This window comes from Neolamprologus brichardi, chromosome 4 (genome assembly GCF_056152115.1).
Source record: "Neolamprologus brichardi isolate AB-2024 chromosome 4, ASM5615211v1, whole genome shotgun sequence".
Taxonomy (NCBI): Eukaryota; Metazoa; Chordata; class Actinopteri; order Cichliformes; family Cichlidae; genus Neolamprologus; species Neolamprologus brichardi.
In genome coordinates this window covers 13,287,189-13,306,184 of record NC_142107.1, presented here as the reverse complement: position 1 = coordinate 13,306,184, position 18,996 = coordinate 13,287,189, and the positions used below count along the sequence as shown (strand labels likewise).

At 39.1% G+C, this 18,996-nt stretch overlaps 3 protein-coding genes across 4 annotated transcripts; 1 reads left to right on the top strand and 2 right to left on the bottom strand.

The window, feature by feature from the left end:
- Positions 1–4: 4 nt before the first annotated feature.
- Positions 5–1,874, bottom strand: LOC102785976 (retinal cone rhodopsin-sensitive cGMP 3',5'-cyclic phosphodiesterase subunit gamma-like). Its single transcript, XM_006791377.3, has 4 exons — positions 1,779–1,874; positions 712–882; positions 584–624; positions 5–421 (listed from the first exon to the last, which is right to left on the bottom strand). The coding sequence occupies exons 2-4, from the start codon at positions 864–866 to the stop codon at positions 345–347; spliced, it is 273 nt and encodes a 90-aa protein (XP_006791440.1). The 5' UTR covers positions 867–882; positions 1,779–1,874; the 3' UTR covers positions 5–344.
- Positions 1,875–3,910: 2,036 nt separating this feature from the next.
- ccdc137 (coiled-coil domain containing 137) lies at positions 3,911–9,181 on the top strand. The gene is made up of 6 exons (XM_006791378.3): positions 3,911–4,061; positions 4,266–4,411; positions 4,506–4,713; positions 5,833–5,915; positions 7,047–7,126; positions 7,224–9,181. Exons 1-6 carry the CDS (start codon positions 3,991–3,993, stop codon positions 7,422–7,424), a joined length of 789 nt encoding a protein of 262 aa, XP_006791441.1. The 5' UTR covers positions 3,911–3,990; the 3' UTR covers positions 7,425–9,181.
- Positions 9,182–10,181: 1,000 nt separating this feature from the next.
- On the bottom strand, positions 10,182–13,074 carry LOC102786561 (G protein-coupled receptor family C group 5 member C-like). 2 transcript variants are annotated; one of them, XM_035908061.2, is made up of 3 exons: positions 12,111–13,074; positions 10,617–10,720; positions 10,182–10,536 (listed from the first exon to the last, which is right to left on the bottom strand). In XM_035908061.2, the coding sequence occupies exons 1-3, from the start codon at positions 13,072–13,074 to the stop codon at positions 10,447–10,449; spliced, it is 1,158 nt and encodes a 385-aa protein (XP_035763954.1). In that variant the 3' UTR covers positions 10,182–10,446. The 2 variants fall into 2 exon arrangements, with proteins under 2 accessions (XP_035763954.1, XP_087695966.1); XM_087839840.1 differs by having other exon boundaries at positions 10,414–10,720.
- Between the last annotated feature and the right edge of the window lie 5,922 nt (positions 13,075–18,996).

Below are 18,996 nucleotides of genomic sequence, written 5' to 3'. Positions count from 1 at the left end.
GTGTTAAAAATGTCAACATTTATTCGAGACTTTGATTAAATATGATAAAGACAGTGCTGACGATTGTGCAGAAACCAAGCTAACAGAGTTCTAGCTAAAACCACAGACTCAAGCAATGACACGAGAACACATTCGAGATACACGTTTTGTGAACATGGCAGCTTGAGATCATTATGAAATTAGGTTTACAATATAAAATATATAAGAAAAAAGAACAGCATTCACAGCATGCAGACGTATAAAGACACCTTTTCAGCCAGTATTAATGATCCAGATTATTGAAACTAAATACTGAAATTCAAAATTTGCCACATTTATTTAAAACAACTTCACAGCGGAGATGATCAGATGATGCCATACTGGGCAAGCTCATGTAGCTCTAGATGGCTGTATGCCTCCCATGGGCAGATTACAGTGATGTCTAAAATGAAAAAAACAAAGAGAAGAAAACAAATCATGAGTTGTTGGGGGTTTTTTTGGGGGGGGGGGTTTGGTTTTTGTTTTTGTTTTTTAAAGGAAGAAAAGGCCATGTCACGTGCATGTTTTGGTTATGTAACCACCTGACTTTTATATTTTTACTTACCAGTTCCAAGACCTTCCATTCCTGGGATCTCCTCTCCAAAGCTGGTAAAGAAAGAAAATAACAAGCTTTAGTGGAGGACATCTGAAAAACTTAGATGACTTGTGGGAGGTTATCAGAAAGAGACATACCCAATCACTCCTCTTTTGGGAGGCTTGCTCTTGAACTGCCGCGTGTTCCTCTGTTTGAACTTGGGTGCAGACTTGCGTGGGGAGCCGGGGGCCGTGGCTCTGAGGGGAGCTTTGTTGCCAGTCTTTCCTTCGGGTTTGGCCACCTCCAAATTCATGCTTCTGTTGTTTCAACTGTAAAAGTCACTGTGTCATTAAAATGCCCAACAATGAATGAAACAGTTATAAAATCTTGTGACGTAATTATCCTCATATAAAGACAAGCCGTGTGCTCATGTTACTAATCAAATGCTGCGATACCTTCGAGCTTGAAAGCGCCTTCATAATCAGATTACTGTGAGGATGTGCTGAAGTGGCCTCTAGGTCTACATTGACAATCGCTTGAAATGTTTATTTATTTATTTTTACAGTTAAAAAATGGAAAAAATAGCAATGCAATTTGTATGTAAATGTGCATAGATGTAACGACATATTTAAAAAAAAAAAAAAAAAAAAAAAACAGATGCAAAGCCGAAAGACTCCAATAAATATAATGTACAAAACATGACTACATAAACAATAAGCAAGGTCATGGTTACACAAATACACACAATCACCACTCTAATCAACAATTTCATAAGTTCAGCTTTTTTAATCATTCTTAGAAATTCAGGTCATAGTTAAAGGCAGTCATATATTGTTCTGCGACTCTCATTTGTTGTCCTTCCATTATGCAAAACAAAGGTGTGACAGAAAATTAGAAACAATTAAAAAGCACCTCAATGCTTCTTATAATGTCCCTGATATAATCTAGTCTTCCATATGACTGAATTAACACCTCATTAACTGTATTAAAAAATATATTAGGCTATAGGAAAGACTGAATTTCTATTCCGATTAATTTATTAAATACCTACGTTTTAATTAATAATCTAATACTACATGCCTGGATGGATACAGAAACATACTACCAGGTAAAGTCCAAATAAAGATGGAAACTTTTATATAACAATAATAAACTGCATGTGTTAAAATAAGTCCAAAAAGAGAAAGAGCATTCAAAAAAGATTTAACCTGTTGTTTCAACTCACCGCTTGTGGTGCTTCTCTTGGTAGTTGATTATGATTGTAGTGTCCAAGAGGTCTGAGTGGATGTTAAATGCTGTTGCATTAAGTTGCATTAGTGCAGTCCTTTTATACACCACAGACTTAGAGACGACTATGACGCCACCTGCCAACAAACTGATGATTCTATCATCACTTGTACCCAAGCAGATCATTGATGAGGGATTGGCCGACTGGCATTCAGCAGGAGGGGGCAGCAGTTTCCTGTTCCTGAGACTGCCCTGAAGACACAAATGCTGATGATTCTGAACGGGAATTATTTGAGTATTTTATCCATAACCTCTTCAAATATGGTCAAATGTAAGCCCTGAGTTATGGAGTTTTCTCAGGATATAGCTAATTATTATCACTGTTTTTCTGTTATGGGCAAATATTATGTAACACCTGAAGCCGAGACCTTACTGGCATGAACCGTGACATTCTCCTTTCATCAGCAGTCTTGCAGATTGAGCTGCATTATAGCTGCTAATCCAGCCCAGCCTCCTTTCATCACACAGGTAAACACACCTGCTCCATTCATGTGAAGATTTACTACAGCGTCGCTCTGCAATCTGTACTGCTGATGCATGCTGTTCAGGCACATGTAACTCCTCATGTCACCTGTACAAAAAAGATTCAAATGTCTGAGATTAGTGGATATATTCAATAGAGCAAACCTGTCTAGCTACAGTACACTAAGGAGCCAGCTGTGGTATTTTAATTGAAGGTTGTTTCATTGAAGCTTGTTTATTATGTTCATTATAAGAAACACGTGACTTTTTTCCTTTGTATTTTTGTATTTGGTCTAGCTGATCAATCAAATGATATTTATTTCTGATGAAGAAATATAGAATTTACTCTTCACATTGTCTGTGAAGGTTCTCAGTCATCCAGGTCATCGTAGTCAAAGGAGCTTGCAAAGAAAAGCGTCTGGACTTCTTTAAGTTACTTAAAGAAGTAACTTTAAGGGTCCCAATCAGCCAGAAACCCGAAACTCTGGCTGATTGGGACCCACACCCAGTTCCACACCTTGGCTCAGGCGATTAGAGGATCATCAGGGGGTCCTTTTGTCCCTCTGTGGGGGGACACTCCCACCAGGTTTATATCTGGGACTCACCACCATTTGACCTTAGAACTGAAGAAGCCTCTCGGATGAGAGGTGAAACGTCTTCAAGTAACTTAAAGAAGTCCAGACGCTTTTCTTTGCAAGCTCCTTTGACTCTTCACATTGTTTACTGGGCAGAGCCACTTATTGATCCACATGACTGTTACATGTTATGTGACTGCTGTCCAAATGATATGCATAACTTTGTAGATTCCAACCATAAATGATAAAGAGCTTGGTCTAGATCAGGGGTGGGCAGATTTCCCAAGGGCCCACATTCATCACCTAATTGTAACATCTACTCTTACCAGAGGCAGTTTAATTACAGGACAGTCTGGGTAATGAGATACCGGAACAATTTTTAAAAAAATTTTTTTGTAATTTTACACATTTATCTGTTTATTTATATTAATTTAAGCCCAAAAACGTCATGCTGGCAGATTTTTCTTTTATCAAAAGTACATCTTCATGATGTAGAAAAACTAAGACTAATTGTAGAAATCTCACTTATTTTTCTTATACTGAGATATTGCAGGGATTAAATTTCCATTTAAACTTCTTTACACTGAGCGAGAGGGATATTCACCATTCCAGCCTATTTAAAGACAAAGCGAGTTGTCTGAACGACGTTAAATTAGTTTGGCCTATGTTTTCTACAGTTACTGGCTAAAGCAGGTGTAATGATGCCCTCTAGCGGTGGCAGGAAGCAGAGTCGTTGAATGGAGTGACCAATGACTGGCTCTGACAGGAAGCGTCTCTTGAGCCAATCAGGTTTGACCAAAGATCGTCTTATGTCTCATGTGTGTCACTCTGCAATAAAATTACTGTACGTCTCATTAATTACAGCGATTAAAAAATTGACAATACATATTTAATTTGATTAAAGGTTTTTTCACAAAGCAAGTTTCATCACGAAGCTCTCAATCTGTTTCAATACGCCAAACTTGTAAATCATGTTTTGGTACCTGAAAAAAAAATGGAGTGAGATGTCTGTCCTCTACTACGTGCCACTGGTAGAGTTTCGGTTGAAGTCTGAGCATAGTGCTCCACGTGTGTTGTTTTGCTTTGTTATGCATTCATGTTAATTATTGTAGCATGGGGAAGAATAAGAAAAATAAAGTGCCCGATTCGGGAAAACAAGCGGGAAAACCTGGACAACGTCAAAGGTACCATGAGGAAGCTTATACGTAATGGAAAATGTGCTAGTTAAGCTAGTTAGCAACAGAAGCTAACTGATACGGGCTCCAACCCAAGTTGTGAGCGATCAGATTAAACCGGACTTGTTAAAGTTTTAAGTGGGGACTTGTGTCTGCAACCAAACATGTTTGCTTTTTGTTTTTTTCCCTGTCTGTATTGTGTCCAAATTTCAGTAATGCCAAGCTCCAGAGAGATGGTAAACCCAAGAAAGCCAAAGAGGTGGACCACATTCAACACATCCCCTTCAAACTACGAGAAATAATGAAGGCTAAGGACAGAATGAAAACTGGGTCCCTAAAAGTCAAAAAGCCGAAAAAGGGTATAAAAATGTTTCTAAATATTCATTTTAGTGTCATGACTGTCGTGTATAACTAATAAAGACTGTGTTGTGTCTTTACCCATCTCACCTGAAGATAAATCAGAGTATTTTCTAGATGGAGACATACCTGTTCCACATTTCAAGAGGGGCAAACGGGAAAGCGTGAAAGCTTACGTGCAGCGGATGGAGCGTGAGACAAAACATGTCATGTTCCTCTCCAAAAACCAAGTAGACAGGAAGCCCGAAATGGATGCAAGCGAACAAGAGAGGCCTGCACACACCAAATCTGATAAAAAGAAGGAGTGAGTACACTTTAACTTTACACTAAACCCCATCCTTATCTAGTAGGTTTCATGGCATAGCTTGTCTTCACTTATTCTCATTTGTGGCTGGGTTTCTTTTTTAGCGTTTTGGCACTAATATTTTTATATGTGTGACATGGATTGAATAACAGTAAAGTATTGAAACAATATGTAAATCTTTATCAAAGTTCTTGATCCACAAACTCATGACATGACGAAAAGCGAACTTTGTAGCTGCTCCATCCATCACCATTTGTGTTGTACAGCAAAAAAATCTGCAGTAATCCTCCAGAAGTTTTATTAAAACATGCAGATGAACTGTTAACTTAGCCTGATACAGTGTTTATATTATTCAGCTTACAGAATGCTATATAAAAGGTTATATGAAATGGGCAGCTGTCCTATTTTACATAGAAGAAATAACTGCACCAAACAGGGGTGAGTCTAAGGCAAGGGTGGGCAACTCCAGGCCTTGAGGGCCGATCTCCTGCAGGTTTTAGATATCACTTTGAATCAGCAGTGTTGGATCAAGGACACATCTAAAACCTGCAGGACACCGGCCCTCGAGGCCTGGAGTTGCCCACCTAAGGGGATCTGTTAGACTCATCTTGTGAGTCTATAACACCGTTATAACATCTGTTTTCAGCAGCACAGAAACTTTGCGTGAATGCAGAGGGCAAACTTCAGAATGCTGATTTACCTGCTGCTCTTCATTGCAGCAACCACATTCTCATTTAAAGCCTTACAGACACAAACTCGCTCTTCGCTTGACTTCTTCATACTTAAACAGGCAGACACACATGCACAAAAACTCATAAACATGAACTACCTCATCCCAGAAATAAAGCTTTGCCAGAGAGTGCTTTATGGTGTTGTTGTTCAGCTAAACTTTAAAACACTGCAAGTTCTAAAATGGAAACTAATGAACAGTTCATTTTGAAAGAAAGTATTTTTTTCTCTTTTGAATATTTATTATTGCTCATTAATAAGACAAAAGTATTTCTTATCCGATTAATCGATTGAACAATCAATAGATTACTTGATTACTAAAATAATCGATAACTACAGCCCGACTGTCAAGTGTTACATTTTTAATGCCTACTGATTTTCTATTGGCAGGTATGGTAAAATGAAGCTACAGAAGCTACAGCAGAAAAAGGTGAACAAACAAGAGGACAAGATGGAAGAACAGATGTTTGTAGGTAAGAATGAAGGTTTTACAAGGAAATGTGCTTATAGATGCAAACAGTGTTCCACAATTTGGTGCATTGTTCTTTAGGAGATGGGCTCTGTCTTTGACTATCACTCTGTTTGGTACTAAAAGCAAGAGGTAGCATTTACCAGATATTATTTTCAACATTTCTTTTTGACATATTTAAAACACTAAAGGTCTTCAACACAGCACTTGCTTCAGTAGCATTTCTTTTTTCGTAGTACACCATCTACTAGGTAAACAAGGGTGCAGATGGAGGACATGCTGTGAGATATTCTTTCAGTAAAGCATTTTTTATTTTTATTTTTTTGCAGTACTGTCCTGATCACTTCTCTCTGAGGAAAGGTCAAACCTCTATCTGAAGTAATCCCAGATTCAGCTGTTAGAACAAAACAAACATTAAAAATTTGTCAGTCTGAGGCAGAGTAAAACCAAGTGACGCAGAACCAAATCACCTCAGTTGTAGTTCCCCGTGAAATTCAAGTAGATTAGATGATGTGTTCCTGGTGTAAGCCACAATGGATGCAGTGTTTAATGCCTTCAGTTGACATAAAAAACAACCACAAAGTTACCGTTTATGCTCATCTTTTCTGTTGGTGCCCTCATAAATCTACACTCTTTCCTACACAGAAAGTGGGAAGAGCATTTGCATCTCTGGGGTTTACAGAGACTGCTCCAAAAACAAATATATATATACGCATCTTATGATCGCTCACAAAGCTCTCAAACCGGTTTCTTGAATATGACAATAAGTTCACTGTATTCGCATGGCCTCCACAGTCCTCAGAACTCATAATAGACTCATAATGGAACGGGAAATGTTATGGATGTGCAGCCCACAAATCTTCACCAATTGCGTGATGCTGTGATGTTAGTACGCACCAAATTCTCTGTGCCATAAATTAAGGCAGCGCTGAAAGCAAAATGAGTTTAAGCCGTTATTAGGACAGTGTAGCTATTAAAGTGACCAGTGTGTAAATCAGGTGTTATGGTTAAAAGTTGCTGGGCTATGCAAACATGAAAAATGGCAAGAAGTATTTAATTAAGGCAGCGTAACATGGCAACGGTGAGTAGTCATTAAAAAATTCCCTGTAGTTAAATGATGGCTTTTGTTTCGTAGATGATGTTCCTTTCGGTGAAGTTACAATGGCCCCTCCATCTTTGAGTGCCAAACCAAGGAAAGCTGAAGTCAAATCTCAGGTAATCACACTGTGCATTGATCACATGATCTCTCATCGAACCATGCAGATGGTTCATAAAATCCTATTTCCTTTTTTTTTTCCATTTCATTGTGCAGAAAGCATCAAAGGAGCTGCTCCTAAACTCTCTTCTTGGCCATACTGCAGTCTCCACTACAAAGCCTTCCATGGCCAAACAGAGAATCATGGAGGAGGAGCGGGAACGAGCAGTAGAGGCATACCGTCAGCTGAAGAAACAGAAACAGCAGCAGTATGAAGCTAGGACTGCAAGCATGAGAAAACTCAAAAGCCTTCATTGATGTCGCTTTTCACTCAGCTCATCTGCAGTCAGTGTTCCTGGCAGCAGCAGGGCTGAGCAGTGATCTGTAGAAACTGTCTAAATAAGATGGAGAGCTAGCCACAGTTGAGATTAATATCTGGGGGAACCTTTTGCATCCATAGACCACTGTTGGAGGCTCCTGTAGCTCAACAGGTACAGCAGGCTGTTTGCTTTTCATGAAACTGGCAACATACCACTCCCCCACCCACACTGTCTAAAAGAGGGGGGAAATGTGTAGTATTCAAATGTCTGTGTGTGCATGGGTGGATGTGGCTCCTTGTGTAAAGCGGTTGGTTGGGAAAACTAGAAGGGCACTGTATAATTCCATTTTATCTTTAGGTACACTAAACAACACTGCCGCTTTCACAACGTTGTTAATTTAAAAGAGTGAACGGCTTTCAAAGTGCTTTGTAACTCTGCAGAGTCATTTCCCATGTCCGATGGAAAATACATGGAGATATTTTGCCTATGCTCCTTTATCACCCTTGGAACGCTTGCGTATATAATCATTTGTATTTACAGTTTTTTCACATTTGCATGTTTAGATAACCAAATTCTGAAGTCGTCCGTCATGTGATGGACAGTAAAATCCATCCATCAGGTTATTTCAAAGTAAAGATGATCCTCTGTTTTTAGTGGTCCCACTAGATGGCACTCCTCTTGTACACAGCCGACATAACTTGCTCATTGTTGGTGCCATATTATATATTGAAGTATTTTATATTGTTGTTAAATGGTTGAGTGGTAATGACTGCATTTTATATAGAAAATGTAAATAACACGTTGAGAGAAACCATGAGGTTATTTATTATTAGATGTTTTTGATTTTTTTCCATGCTCCTCAGCAGATGTTTCCTGTTTGTTGTCATATTCACTGTTTTTTTTTTTCCAGAGCATTTGGATAAATCTGGAATTGTCATCCACACTGATGTTCAGAAACACCAGCTGAAAAAAACAAATATCCTCATGAGACCTTTTTAGCTGTTCTTGGGTTTTAAAGTCCTTTGCAGCTGCTGTTTTTTGTTAGTACGTCTGTGATAGCCTCGGTCTTGGGATAAATGAGCCATTAACCTTTTTAAATGTGCAACATTTATTAGAGCCTGGCACAGCTATTTATATTTGTAATCCTTCAAAGGCTTTACACTCATGAACGAAGCCATTGTTTAAATATTTGCATATGAGACAGACTGCGCATATTCAAATCTTTGTTCAAAAACTTTCAAAGCGTGCTATCTAAGGAGAAAAAAAACGCATTGATAATATAATGCAATAGTGATCAACTGAATTATATAACCAAATGATGTCAATACTGAATTCTTCTTATCTGGTTCGTGGGTCCAATCACTGCTATTTAATCAGCTTGACTGGTGAAACCCTCAGTCCATGTTTGTCCTCTGATGGTTGTCACAGTGACATGGAAATGTATTAAGTGGGGACAGCTGCTGGTGATTGGGTGCACCGACTCCCTTGAGCTGAGCACATTTGCCATTGGTTATATTCCACCTGTGTGCAAGACAGCAGCTCACATTATCAGAGCTTTACAGCTGTTTTTCACTTAGGATGTTAAGATACTGCTTTTTTTACCTCTTCTTCTTCTTTTAGTTGAATTTACTGACCCCGGAGTTACGTAATATGCAAAGCTTCAATCATGTCAGTGTATTTATATAGTCAAATATTTCTAGTGCAATGTGACACATTGTAAGTTCTCTGTATTAAATGTTTTACCAACCATCCAAAGGTCCGCTGGGAAGCATGAAATCTAACCAGACTTGAGCAGTTTCATTGGAAATATTCTGCTCTGTTTGTGTCCACATGCAGTGTTTCATTTTGGACATCGTGCAACGCTTATTTTTTTCCGCCTTTTTTCAGCCAGATCAAGAAGGTGATACTGAAGGTTATTACAGAGGAAAACATCATTTGCTTATGTGTTCTGTTGTTGTTCAGTGCTGTCTGATTTCCTGTTAGTGAGCAATTTATCTTCCGATCAAGTACCCATGGCTGCTGACAGTACAGGATGGGAAAGAGTAATTGGGAGAGAGATATTTAAGCCTGCTGCTAGGCAGCCACTGCTGACTGAAGCTTTTAAAGATGTGTGAGTGTGTGTGAGTGAGATAAATTATATTAAAATAATTGTGCTTGTCATGTAGAGAAGACAGACTACCTCTTGTGAGTCAGAGCAGTTGTAGATGATACTTTTCGCAGCAATACGTACGAAATATTAATCTGTTACCACAGTGATTGATGGTTGGATTCAGCAGCATTACAACAACATCAGCTTAACTATCACAGCGGTCTCCCTTGCGGAACTACAAACTCGGGCATCACAGAGCCAACCCCTGGATGTCGTGCTAGGTGCCAGGCCAGGCTTATCAAGCAAACATATGTAAATATTTGAAGCAGTAAACTTAGCAATTCTGCTGACATGATGACACTTCCTCTTTTACCATCCAGTACCTTTCCTTGTTAGTTGATTCTTTCTGCAATCCAAAACGCCAGAGAATTTAACTGAAGTTTGTAGGGCTGAAACCTTAGAATTTACACCTTCACATTTATTTCATTCATGGCTAAAAGCCACATTTTTGCATATGATTACACCATTATAGTTACACAAATTTACAACTAAGTATGTTATACTGTGGTGATCATGAACAAATTCTAACGCATACACACACATATATGTGTGAACGTGTTAGAATTTGTTTATATATATATACACACATATCTTGTATTTGTTGTATTTCACTATATAATCTTTCCTCTGTAAGCCCAGTGTGGTTTGCATCATTATTATAATGTGTGGTTTTGATGTACATAGAGCAAGCATTGCATAAGCATTAATGGAAACTAAGCAGTCATATACTGAATATTACTGGACATTCACTCTGTTATTACTTAAGAGAAAACAGAGATATAAAATATCTGATTCTTGGAGCTGTGAGATGGAAAAGCTCAGTGCAATGTGCTCGGCTCGGGCTGCTAACTTATGATAGTCCTGAAGATGTTTAGGAATCCACTGAGCACGACTGGGAGCTGCAGCTCCCCATATTCAAAGGGCCAGGTGTGGTTCGAAGTATCCCTGAGTCTTGGTCCTTCTGTGAAAATACACATATGGATTATTTTCACATGTGATGTCATGAAGACGGGATGTTTCGTGGTTAAAAATAGCACTCACCCTTGTCAGACCTTTGGCAATCAAGGCTATTTCAGTGGGCTGGTATAAACAACTTCGTGCCTGACCATTGTAAACCCCATATGGAGACGCTGGATTTGTGGATTCTGTCATAAAAAATGTCATTTTACAGTCATTACTGGATTCATTTTGTTGTCTGTGTACAATCTGTTGCAAAAACCTAAAGCCACTCCCAATTTTTTAAAATTATTGCACTTCCAAGGAGCTACACTTTCTTAAAATTGTCCAAGTGATGTTGAGCATCAGTTGTCCATTCTTTCTGAAGTTTTGTTTTTTAAAAAAAATAAACAAATTGATACCCAAAGTGCCTTTAGCCAGAAGTTTTGCATATCTCAGCATGGTATAAGCATATATGTGTATGTGCATGTATGTAACGAAATTTGCTATATTCAAACCGACATTGACGTGGATAGAAAAACACAGAATGGGACATTATATGTTTCAGTAATATTGTGGTCTGAGCCTCAACATTACTGAAGCAGTTTGGGTTTCGGCCAGCCAACATTCAAACAAGGTACAAATAAGGTACAGCCGCACAGCACTGTTGACAGAACACTGCCCAAGACTGCGGAAAAAGTAAATCCAGTCAGACTTCAAGAAGTATGGAGAAGTATTTCTGAAGTCTACTTAAAGAAATGACAAGAACGTTTGCCTAAGAGAATCCAGCCTTTGTTGAAGAATAAAGATGGTGATCCAAAACATTCTCCTTCAAACTCGTTAGAACTGTGCTACTTTGGCTAACATACTGTCTTGGCATGTATGTTTGTACAATCATATGAGGTGGCTCAAGACTTAAACCTAAAAACCATTATTAAACCATTATTAACAACTGAAATGGCACAATTTAATACCTCTGTTGTTTGAAATTGTACAGTGAGAAGAATCAATATATTCAGCATTACTTGGGAAAATTAGGCACCACACACACCATAGATATTTCCTAACATTGAAGCAATCTGTACCATGTGCCACATACTTTAAATGATAACAGTATAATGTATCCTGTATTGGTATCGGTTGATACCAGTTGGGGTCCAACAGTTAAACCTGATCATTGATCTCAATATTTAGTGTGTTGAGAATGTAAGGTTTGCGAGCAACAGACTTCATATTGCAATGCAGTGATTCTTCGCAATGGCAATATGCTTTGTGCTGATAATGTGGGTTGTGAATAAATAGGAAAGTGGTATACAAAAACAGCAATTTTCAAAATTACAAAACAGTAAACTGGAGAAGGTGTACTGTAGCCAGTGTGGGTCTTCATTTGCTACACTGATGCATTATGTAATATACCATGCTTGTTATCAGTTTGGAATAATCAAACGTGTCTCAATAAAATTTAGAAATTAATTCCTATTGATTACTTAATTACTACTTAATAAAATGTATTCATTCTAGTGATTCTGTACCCACCTAAACAGTGTTAAACTGCTGAACTGTGAAGTTAATGGCTGACCATAATGTGTTATGCTGTACCTGGTTCATCCATAGAAAAGGCTTTATTTTCTACGTAGACATGCTGCGGGGTGGGCTGTGGCTCCTTCAGAATGTTGTCGTAAACCAGGCTTCTAGCAGGATAGACTTCTTCCCCATCGGGTTGTTCCTTGTTTGGGTCCTCCTGGGTCAATAAACAGATTTCTGGAATTGCATAGAACAAGAGGAACACCCAGGCATTTGACACCACGGCTATAGCCATAGTCGGATCGTCCCAGCTGGAATTATCAAGTGCTCGGTTCCCATAGATGTACATGACAATCCAAGCTATCCAAAGTGCCAAAGTGAGGACTCCTGTGACCAGAATAAAGGCTCCATCACGGCGCCAGTGCTTTTGCTTGTGTGTTAGTGAGGGCACAGACGTTAGCACCACAGCTGCTATCAGAACCATTACATATATAAGGGCCATCACAAAGTCCCGGCTGACAAAGCTGCAGGCCAGGTCAGGAACACCTCTGAGTGGGCTCCTGGCCACAGTAATGACAAGCCACTCGGTGTTGATGATCACCTCGACAAGCCAGAGAGCCAGGGCTCCCAGCCATAACATCCAGCTCCTGGGCCCCTGGCCTCCCCTTTGCAGCAGGGCAAGCCACAGCCCATGCATCACCAGGCAGGCCAGACAGCCTGAGAACAGTACTCCAAACAGGTACCTCCGTGCAGCACAGGTAGTAGAATACTGCTCCACAATAAAGGCAAAACTAAGTCCGAACAGACCCAGTGTGAAAACTAAAATGCTGGCCTGCAGGCCCACCATACCCTTTCTCTTCTTGTCTGTCACAAACGGTAAGCTAGCCATGAGAATGACGAACAAGATAAAGGCAGTCAGCACACCAACAGCAGCAACAGCTTCCACTACGATGCCCCATACTGCTGTCAGGTCACACAGATTATAATATATGGAGCTCACATCACCACCACATCCTTTTGGAGCACTAGTTGGGTCCATCGCTTCACTGCAGATTTTCGTTTAAATGCTGCAACCAAAAAAAAAGAAACAAAAATAATTTGATTACTTCAACATACATGTTAATATTGTAGTTACAGATTTCATTAATAACATCCCTGATTATTACAAAACAAACTATAGGTTAAAATTGCAAGTAATATTACTGTAATAGATTAATATTGCTCACACAGTAATATTACTGTGTGAGCAAGTTAAATAGTGCCATGCATACACAGCTGTGCCATTCCACTGGAGTTTCAATCTGAAAATGACCTAATTTCTCTTTTATGGAGTTTTAATGTGCCATACTAATTACTGTAAATTCAAATATTCATTCAGGTCTCTAAAGAATCCTGGAATTATGTACTGCATCCCCTGGCTGTAATTACAAAACTGAGTCATTCTACACAGAGCTTTAGTCACCGCTCACTCTATAGCCTGCTAAGACCAGCTAATTAGGAAAAGCATAATTTCAGCATTTTACCATGACACCTAATGAGTTTTTCCACACAGTATCCCTGTTCCAGTACGCACACAGGTGTCATTCAGGAATCATATGTATTTTAATAGCAGAATGTATAGTTGTAGGTGTACATTTTAAACCAACTATTATTGAACGGCAACTTAATTATTGTTTATTCTCTTCTTCTGACTGTAACTGTAATATAATAATTAAAGGACACGACATTAAAAAGTTAATATGCTTTTTATGCGAACTTTCTGACTGTGAAGATTTCAGATAAAGGTGCCTGTGTGCGATAAGAACATCGTCCTGCTGCTTATTTAATAATTATATTAGACCCAGTGAGTTAGCTTAGTTAATTAACAACAAAAAAAAAAAAAAAAAAAAACAGGACATGCTGTTTAAAGGACAACAAGTTGTTTATGATTATTTATATAACAGAATCGGAGAGACTTAGAGGGGGAGACAGTTATGATGTTATAAAAATAAAAAATAAAAGACAAACAGAGTAAACGAAGGTTCAATCAGGTATCTTTGCGTAATAACACGAGCCTCTTACCAGGATTGCAATGAGAGCTGTTCTGCTAGCCTCTCCAACAGGTAACAGGTAGATTCAGTCCGATAATGATTACTGACCTCCGAAAAGAAACTTGCCTTGCACGAACGAGTTAATTTTTTATTGGTGGTAGTAGTTCTTCTCCATTTTTACAACACTTCTTGATGATTCGACCAATAATTTCTGTGCGTCAGGTGTTGACTTTTGTTTTGTTGTTTTTTTCGGGCGGGATCAGAAACGGACCTCCATCGGCCACTCCTCTTTTATTCAGGCATCTTATAGTGACCTCACAGGTAGTTCCAACGAAGTAGTTGCTTCTTTTAGTTATTATTAATATTCTGTAAAAGTTCTCTAACGACTCACCTCAAACCACTCTGCTCCTTCCCCAGCCTCTGGTATCTACAGCTTTGCATATTCTTTGAGATTAGCACCCGGCCTACTTATTTATTTCAGGCAGCTTACATCCAAACAAAGGGAGCACTCATGTATACAGGCTATGAAAAGTGGTATGACCCATGCAAACACGATCGTCGATGACTTTAACAGATAATTTGTAATTAGGTCAATTTTGAGATTAGCCTTGAAATACTCAACTCCTGCGCATACAGCAGCGTTTACAGTTGCCTATTTTGCGCTCCTATTGTGGAATATAATGACTCACATTCGTATTTTGGTTCAGACGATTAAATCCAATACTGCATATCAAATTTCTGAAATATACCATTATTATTGTCCATATATCTAGGCTACTTTAGAGCAGTTACAGTTACAGGAGGGACTGTATGGTAAGCAGAGCCACCTGGTGGCATCAAGGCTGGGTTGAGTCCTGTGTTTTTCAAACAAATTGGATTACACAACAAAATAGATCTTTCTATTGATCCGTTGTACAGTAGGACATGCCAGTTAAAAACCATAAGATAAATAAGCACATTAGTGAAGGAATTGATTTTAAGCTTTTAGACTGTCAGTTTTTCAAAAAGCTCTGCTTTCCTTTATCTTCCATCAGTAGCTTTTCCCCCCATTCCTGAAAGTTATTCAGTGGTGTTTTATGCCATAGTCTGTGTTTTCAACTATTAAGTGGTTGCAGATCTGACAATTTATAAGACATAAACATGATTTTGGGTGGAGGGGGTTAAACGTGTTTTCAATGTTGTGTTTCTGTTTGCACTCTTTTTTTAAAAGCAGTCTCTTTCTCCTCTAATTTTAATAAACTACAAAAAAAATTAAAAAGTAATAAAGTTGGGGGGGGGGGGGGGGGTTAAATTCAGTGCAATAGTAAGCGTCTCCTCACTGGCTTCACTGGCAAGTACCAATGTGGACCTATTGAAGACAAACTAAGGAGGAGGACGTAATCAGCTACAATAATCAAAGCAGGAGAAAACTGAAGTCTGCAATAAATGTTCACAATTATTGGTTGACAGTAGAGGTGTGACGTTTTTCAGATAAAAGAAACACAAGTGGATGAGCTGTGACATAAGAAATTAGAATCAGAATACTTTATTAATCCCAAAGGAAATTATATAGTTACAGTAAGTACAGAACAGACTGAACTAAATTAAATAATAAAATATATTTCAAAGTTAAATATAAGAAATAGCTCTAATATATACAAATAGCTCAATTAGAAATATCCAGAATATTATCAAGATTAAATATGATTGACATTTTACCCTAAACTGAAAACTATAAAACTTTGCAACTATTGTACTGTGTACTGTGCATTAGATGGAGGAGTTGTACAGGGATGAGTGATTTCCTGTGTTCTTCAGTCTTGCATTTGGGTAATCTCAGCTTCTCACTGAACCTGCTCCTTTGCAAGTCATGGAGTGGATGGGAGGTATTGTCAAGCATTGTCCTCATCTTGGACAACATCCGCCTTTCCGAAATCACCTTAAGGGAGTCCAGCTCTATCCCCACAAAATTACTGGCCTTGCAGATCAGATTTATTGAGTCAACCTGCCACCTCAGAGAAAATCATGACAAATGTTAAAATACCTCAGCCGCTTCAGAAAATAGAGATGACTCCATTCCTGTAGAGTGCACTGGTGCTTTAACCCTGTCTAGTTTATTATCTATGTGTACTCTGAGGTATTTATAGCCCTCCACACTGTCCACATCGACCCCCTCGATTGAAACAGGGCTCACAGGTTTCCTTGTCCTCCTAAAGTCAACAATCAGTTTTTTTGGTATTGTCACGTTGAACTGCAGATTATTCTGCTCGCGCCACATGACAAAAAGGACTCCACCACAGCCCGGTACTCCATCACATCACCCTCACTAATGCATCCAACCACCGCAGAGTCATCAGAAAACTTCTAAAGATGGCAGGTCTCTGTGGTGGCTGAAGTCTCAACAATCCAGGACACAAGAGAGGCATTTATTGCATCGCTGTCAGCTGATCACCCAGGAGGGTTGGTCTGATACTATTGAATGCACTGGAAAAATCGAAAGACATGATCCTCACAGTACTCACCGGCTCGTCCAGATGGGCATAGACACAATTGAGCAGGTAGATGATGGTGTCCTCAGTTCCGAGGTGGGGCTGGTAAGCGAACAGAAGCAGATCCTGATGTGGTCTGATTATAGGTGGGAGCTGTTCAAGGATAAGTCTTTCCAGGGTTTTCACGACATGGGAAGTCAGTGCCACGGGTCTGTAATCCTGGGGGCCACTGAGACGTGGCATCTTTGGTACTGCAGACTCAGACTCATCATGAACAGTTTATAAAAGACTGCACAGGCCTTGAGGACATGGGGACTCACCCCATCTGGTCCAGCAGACGTGCCTGAGTGGAGTCATCTCATTTGTCTCTGAATTTGTCTCTATCTGCTTCGACGTAATTCATATTCTTGCTCAGAAATAGTCAACTTTTGTGCATTAAAGCATATGAAAGTTTTATGCATTTACATTCATTTAACTTTTTCTTTTTTGAAAATTCATGACTGTCTTGTTTGAAACCCTGGCTAACTGATGCTTTCCCTCCCTGTTTAGAACAAGGGTAAGGTCATCCAGGGCACCTTGCTAAAGCCGGCTCTGGCATCCAGCCTGTACTTAACTTATTGTTTATACTCCGTGATGGAGCCCCCCATGGTGCATTGATCTCTCAATGGATCTTGTCCCCAGGGGTGCTCTCACAAATCCAGCAGTTTGTCAATCCATCCTTTTGCATTTTGGTCCGCTCAGATTCTTAATAGGAGGTTAGATCGAAGGAGAAAGCAATGTGACCTAAATGAAGGACATGCACTTTTCAGAGCTTTAGGCCTACTTTACTGTAGATGAATTCTGCTTGCATATACCAAGTTCCTGAACTGGTAAACCAAGTGAAACCCAATTAATACATAAAAATATTCATAATATTTACATGCAACAACATTATTTGGATCCACAGACTCCTGAGTGTGATGTCTATATTTTCTGTCTAAAGCTAAAACAGACTGAGATGATGAGATGCTACCATATATTATCCTGTACCCTCTCTGTATTGTCTTGTCCAGTTTGTTGCAGCAGACCTCATTAGGACACCTCAGCTGCACTGCTCTCCTTTGAGAACATGTCAGGTTATTCATAGAAGTGGCTCAGGTTTGGGTCTCACAGGACATCTCTTCTCCTACATTTTTATTGCAGCCTGGCAGCCCTCAGCACTTCACCACAACCCAGTTCCATCTGAAATGGCCGCTCTCCTCGTCTTTCCCAAAGTAGGTAGATGGGCATAATTAAAAACACTCATCACATTGTTGTATTTCACTGAAATATCGCAACTAATGATCTTGCAATGATCAAAAAAACACCCAATCTATATATTTTTCAAGAATAGTTTAGTAGAGATCTCAGTATTGAAAGACCCATCACTGACAAGCAGCTCAGTACTAGCTGAGTGTTAAATAAAGGTTAATTTAGATGAGAATGCAAACATCTCTTTGAACCCAGGGGATATTATTGAAGGAATTATATATTGTTGTCATGGTTGCTATCTTACATCAGAACCTACTGAATATAGGTGTACCCCACCTACTCTGTGTTTTTTGTAATTCTCTACTGTCACGTGGTTAGCTCAATTTTGAATCATTATAGCATTTAATATTGATTTATAGATGGGAGGTTAGTATGTTCCCTGCAAGCAGCGAACCATTACCTCCATATCTAGCTGGTATTTATACTTGATACTCTCAATAAGTGCGCCACACTTTATGGTGCACTGAGTGCACCTGAAAAGGAAGAACAAGGAAAAGTTTTACAAGTACTTAATGATGCACTGGGAAATCTCATAAAAGCTTATTTTACATGCCCTTTGACGAAGAGCAGAAATTCCAAAGCACATGCAAAAAAAGTCCTGATTGGCACTTGAGTTTGATAGACAAAGCTTGCCTCAAATTGATGCGCAGACCCAGCACCAATGAAATTATCCTCACATTAGTATGATTAACATGCCATCAAAGAAATAATTGCACTCAGCTGAAAAATGGTCTAATAAATGGATTACGAAATTTGATTAACTGCAGTTGGTCACACACATTAGAAACTCAATTACTTTTGACAGATAGTCTCAATGCAACCTGCAGTAATTAACTGATAAATTACACGGCTCTGATTATACTGAACTTAGGTACCATAAAACAAAATTTTCAGTCTAGAGATCTGCTGCAGTTTAAGTGCCATTAAAATGTGAAACTGTGTTGTTATTGATTCTTAATAGTGGCTAACCCCCACTGACTTTTAAACTAAAAAACATTAAGCTGAGTCCTTGGCTGGCCTGGTGTTGCGGATCAATGCCATGTAACATCCAAAAGGGAGAAATTCAAAATCAAAGCTGTCGCTATAGCAACGCCCCTGCCAGATTCCACCAATCAATGGAGTCCGTGGGGTTGTGAGATGCGCCGGGGAAAGGCCAGCGTCCTACATAAAGAG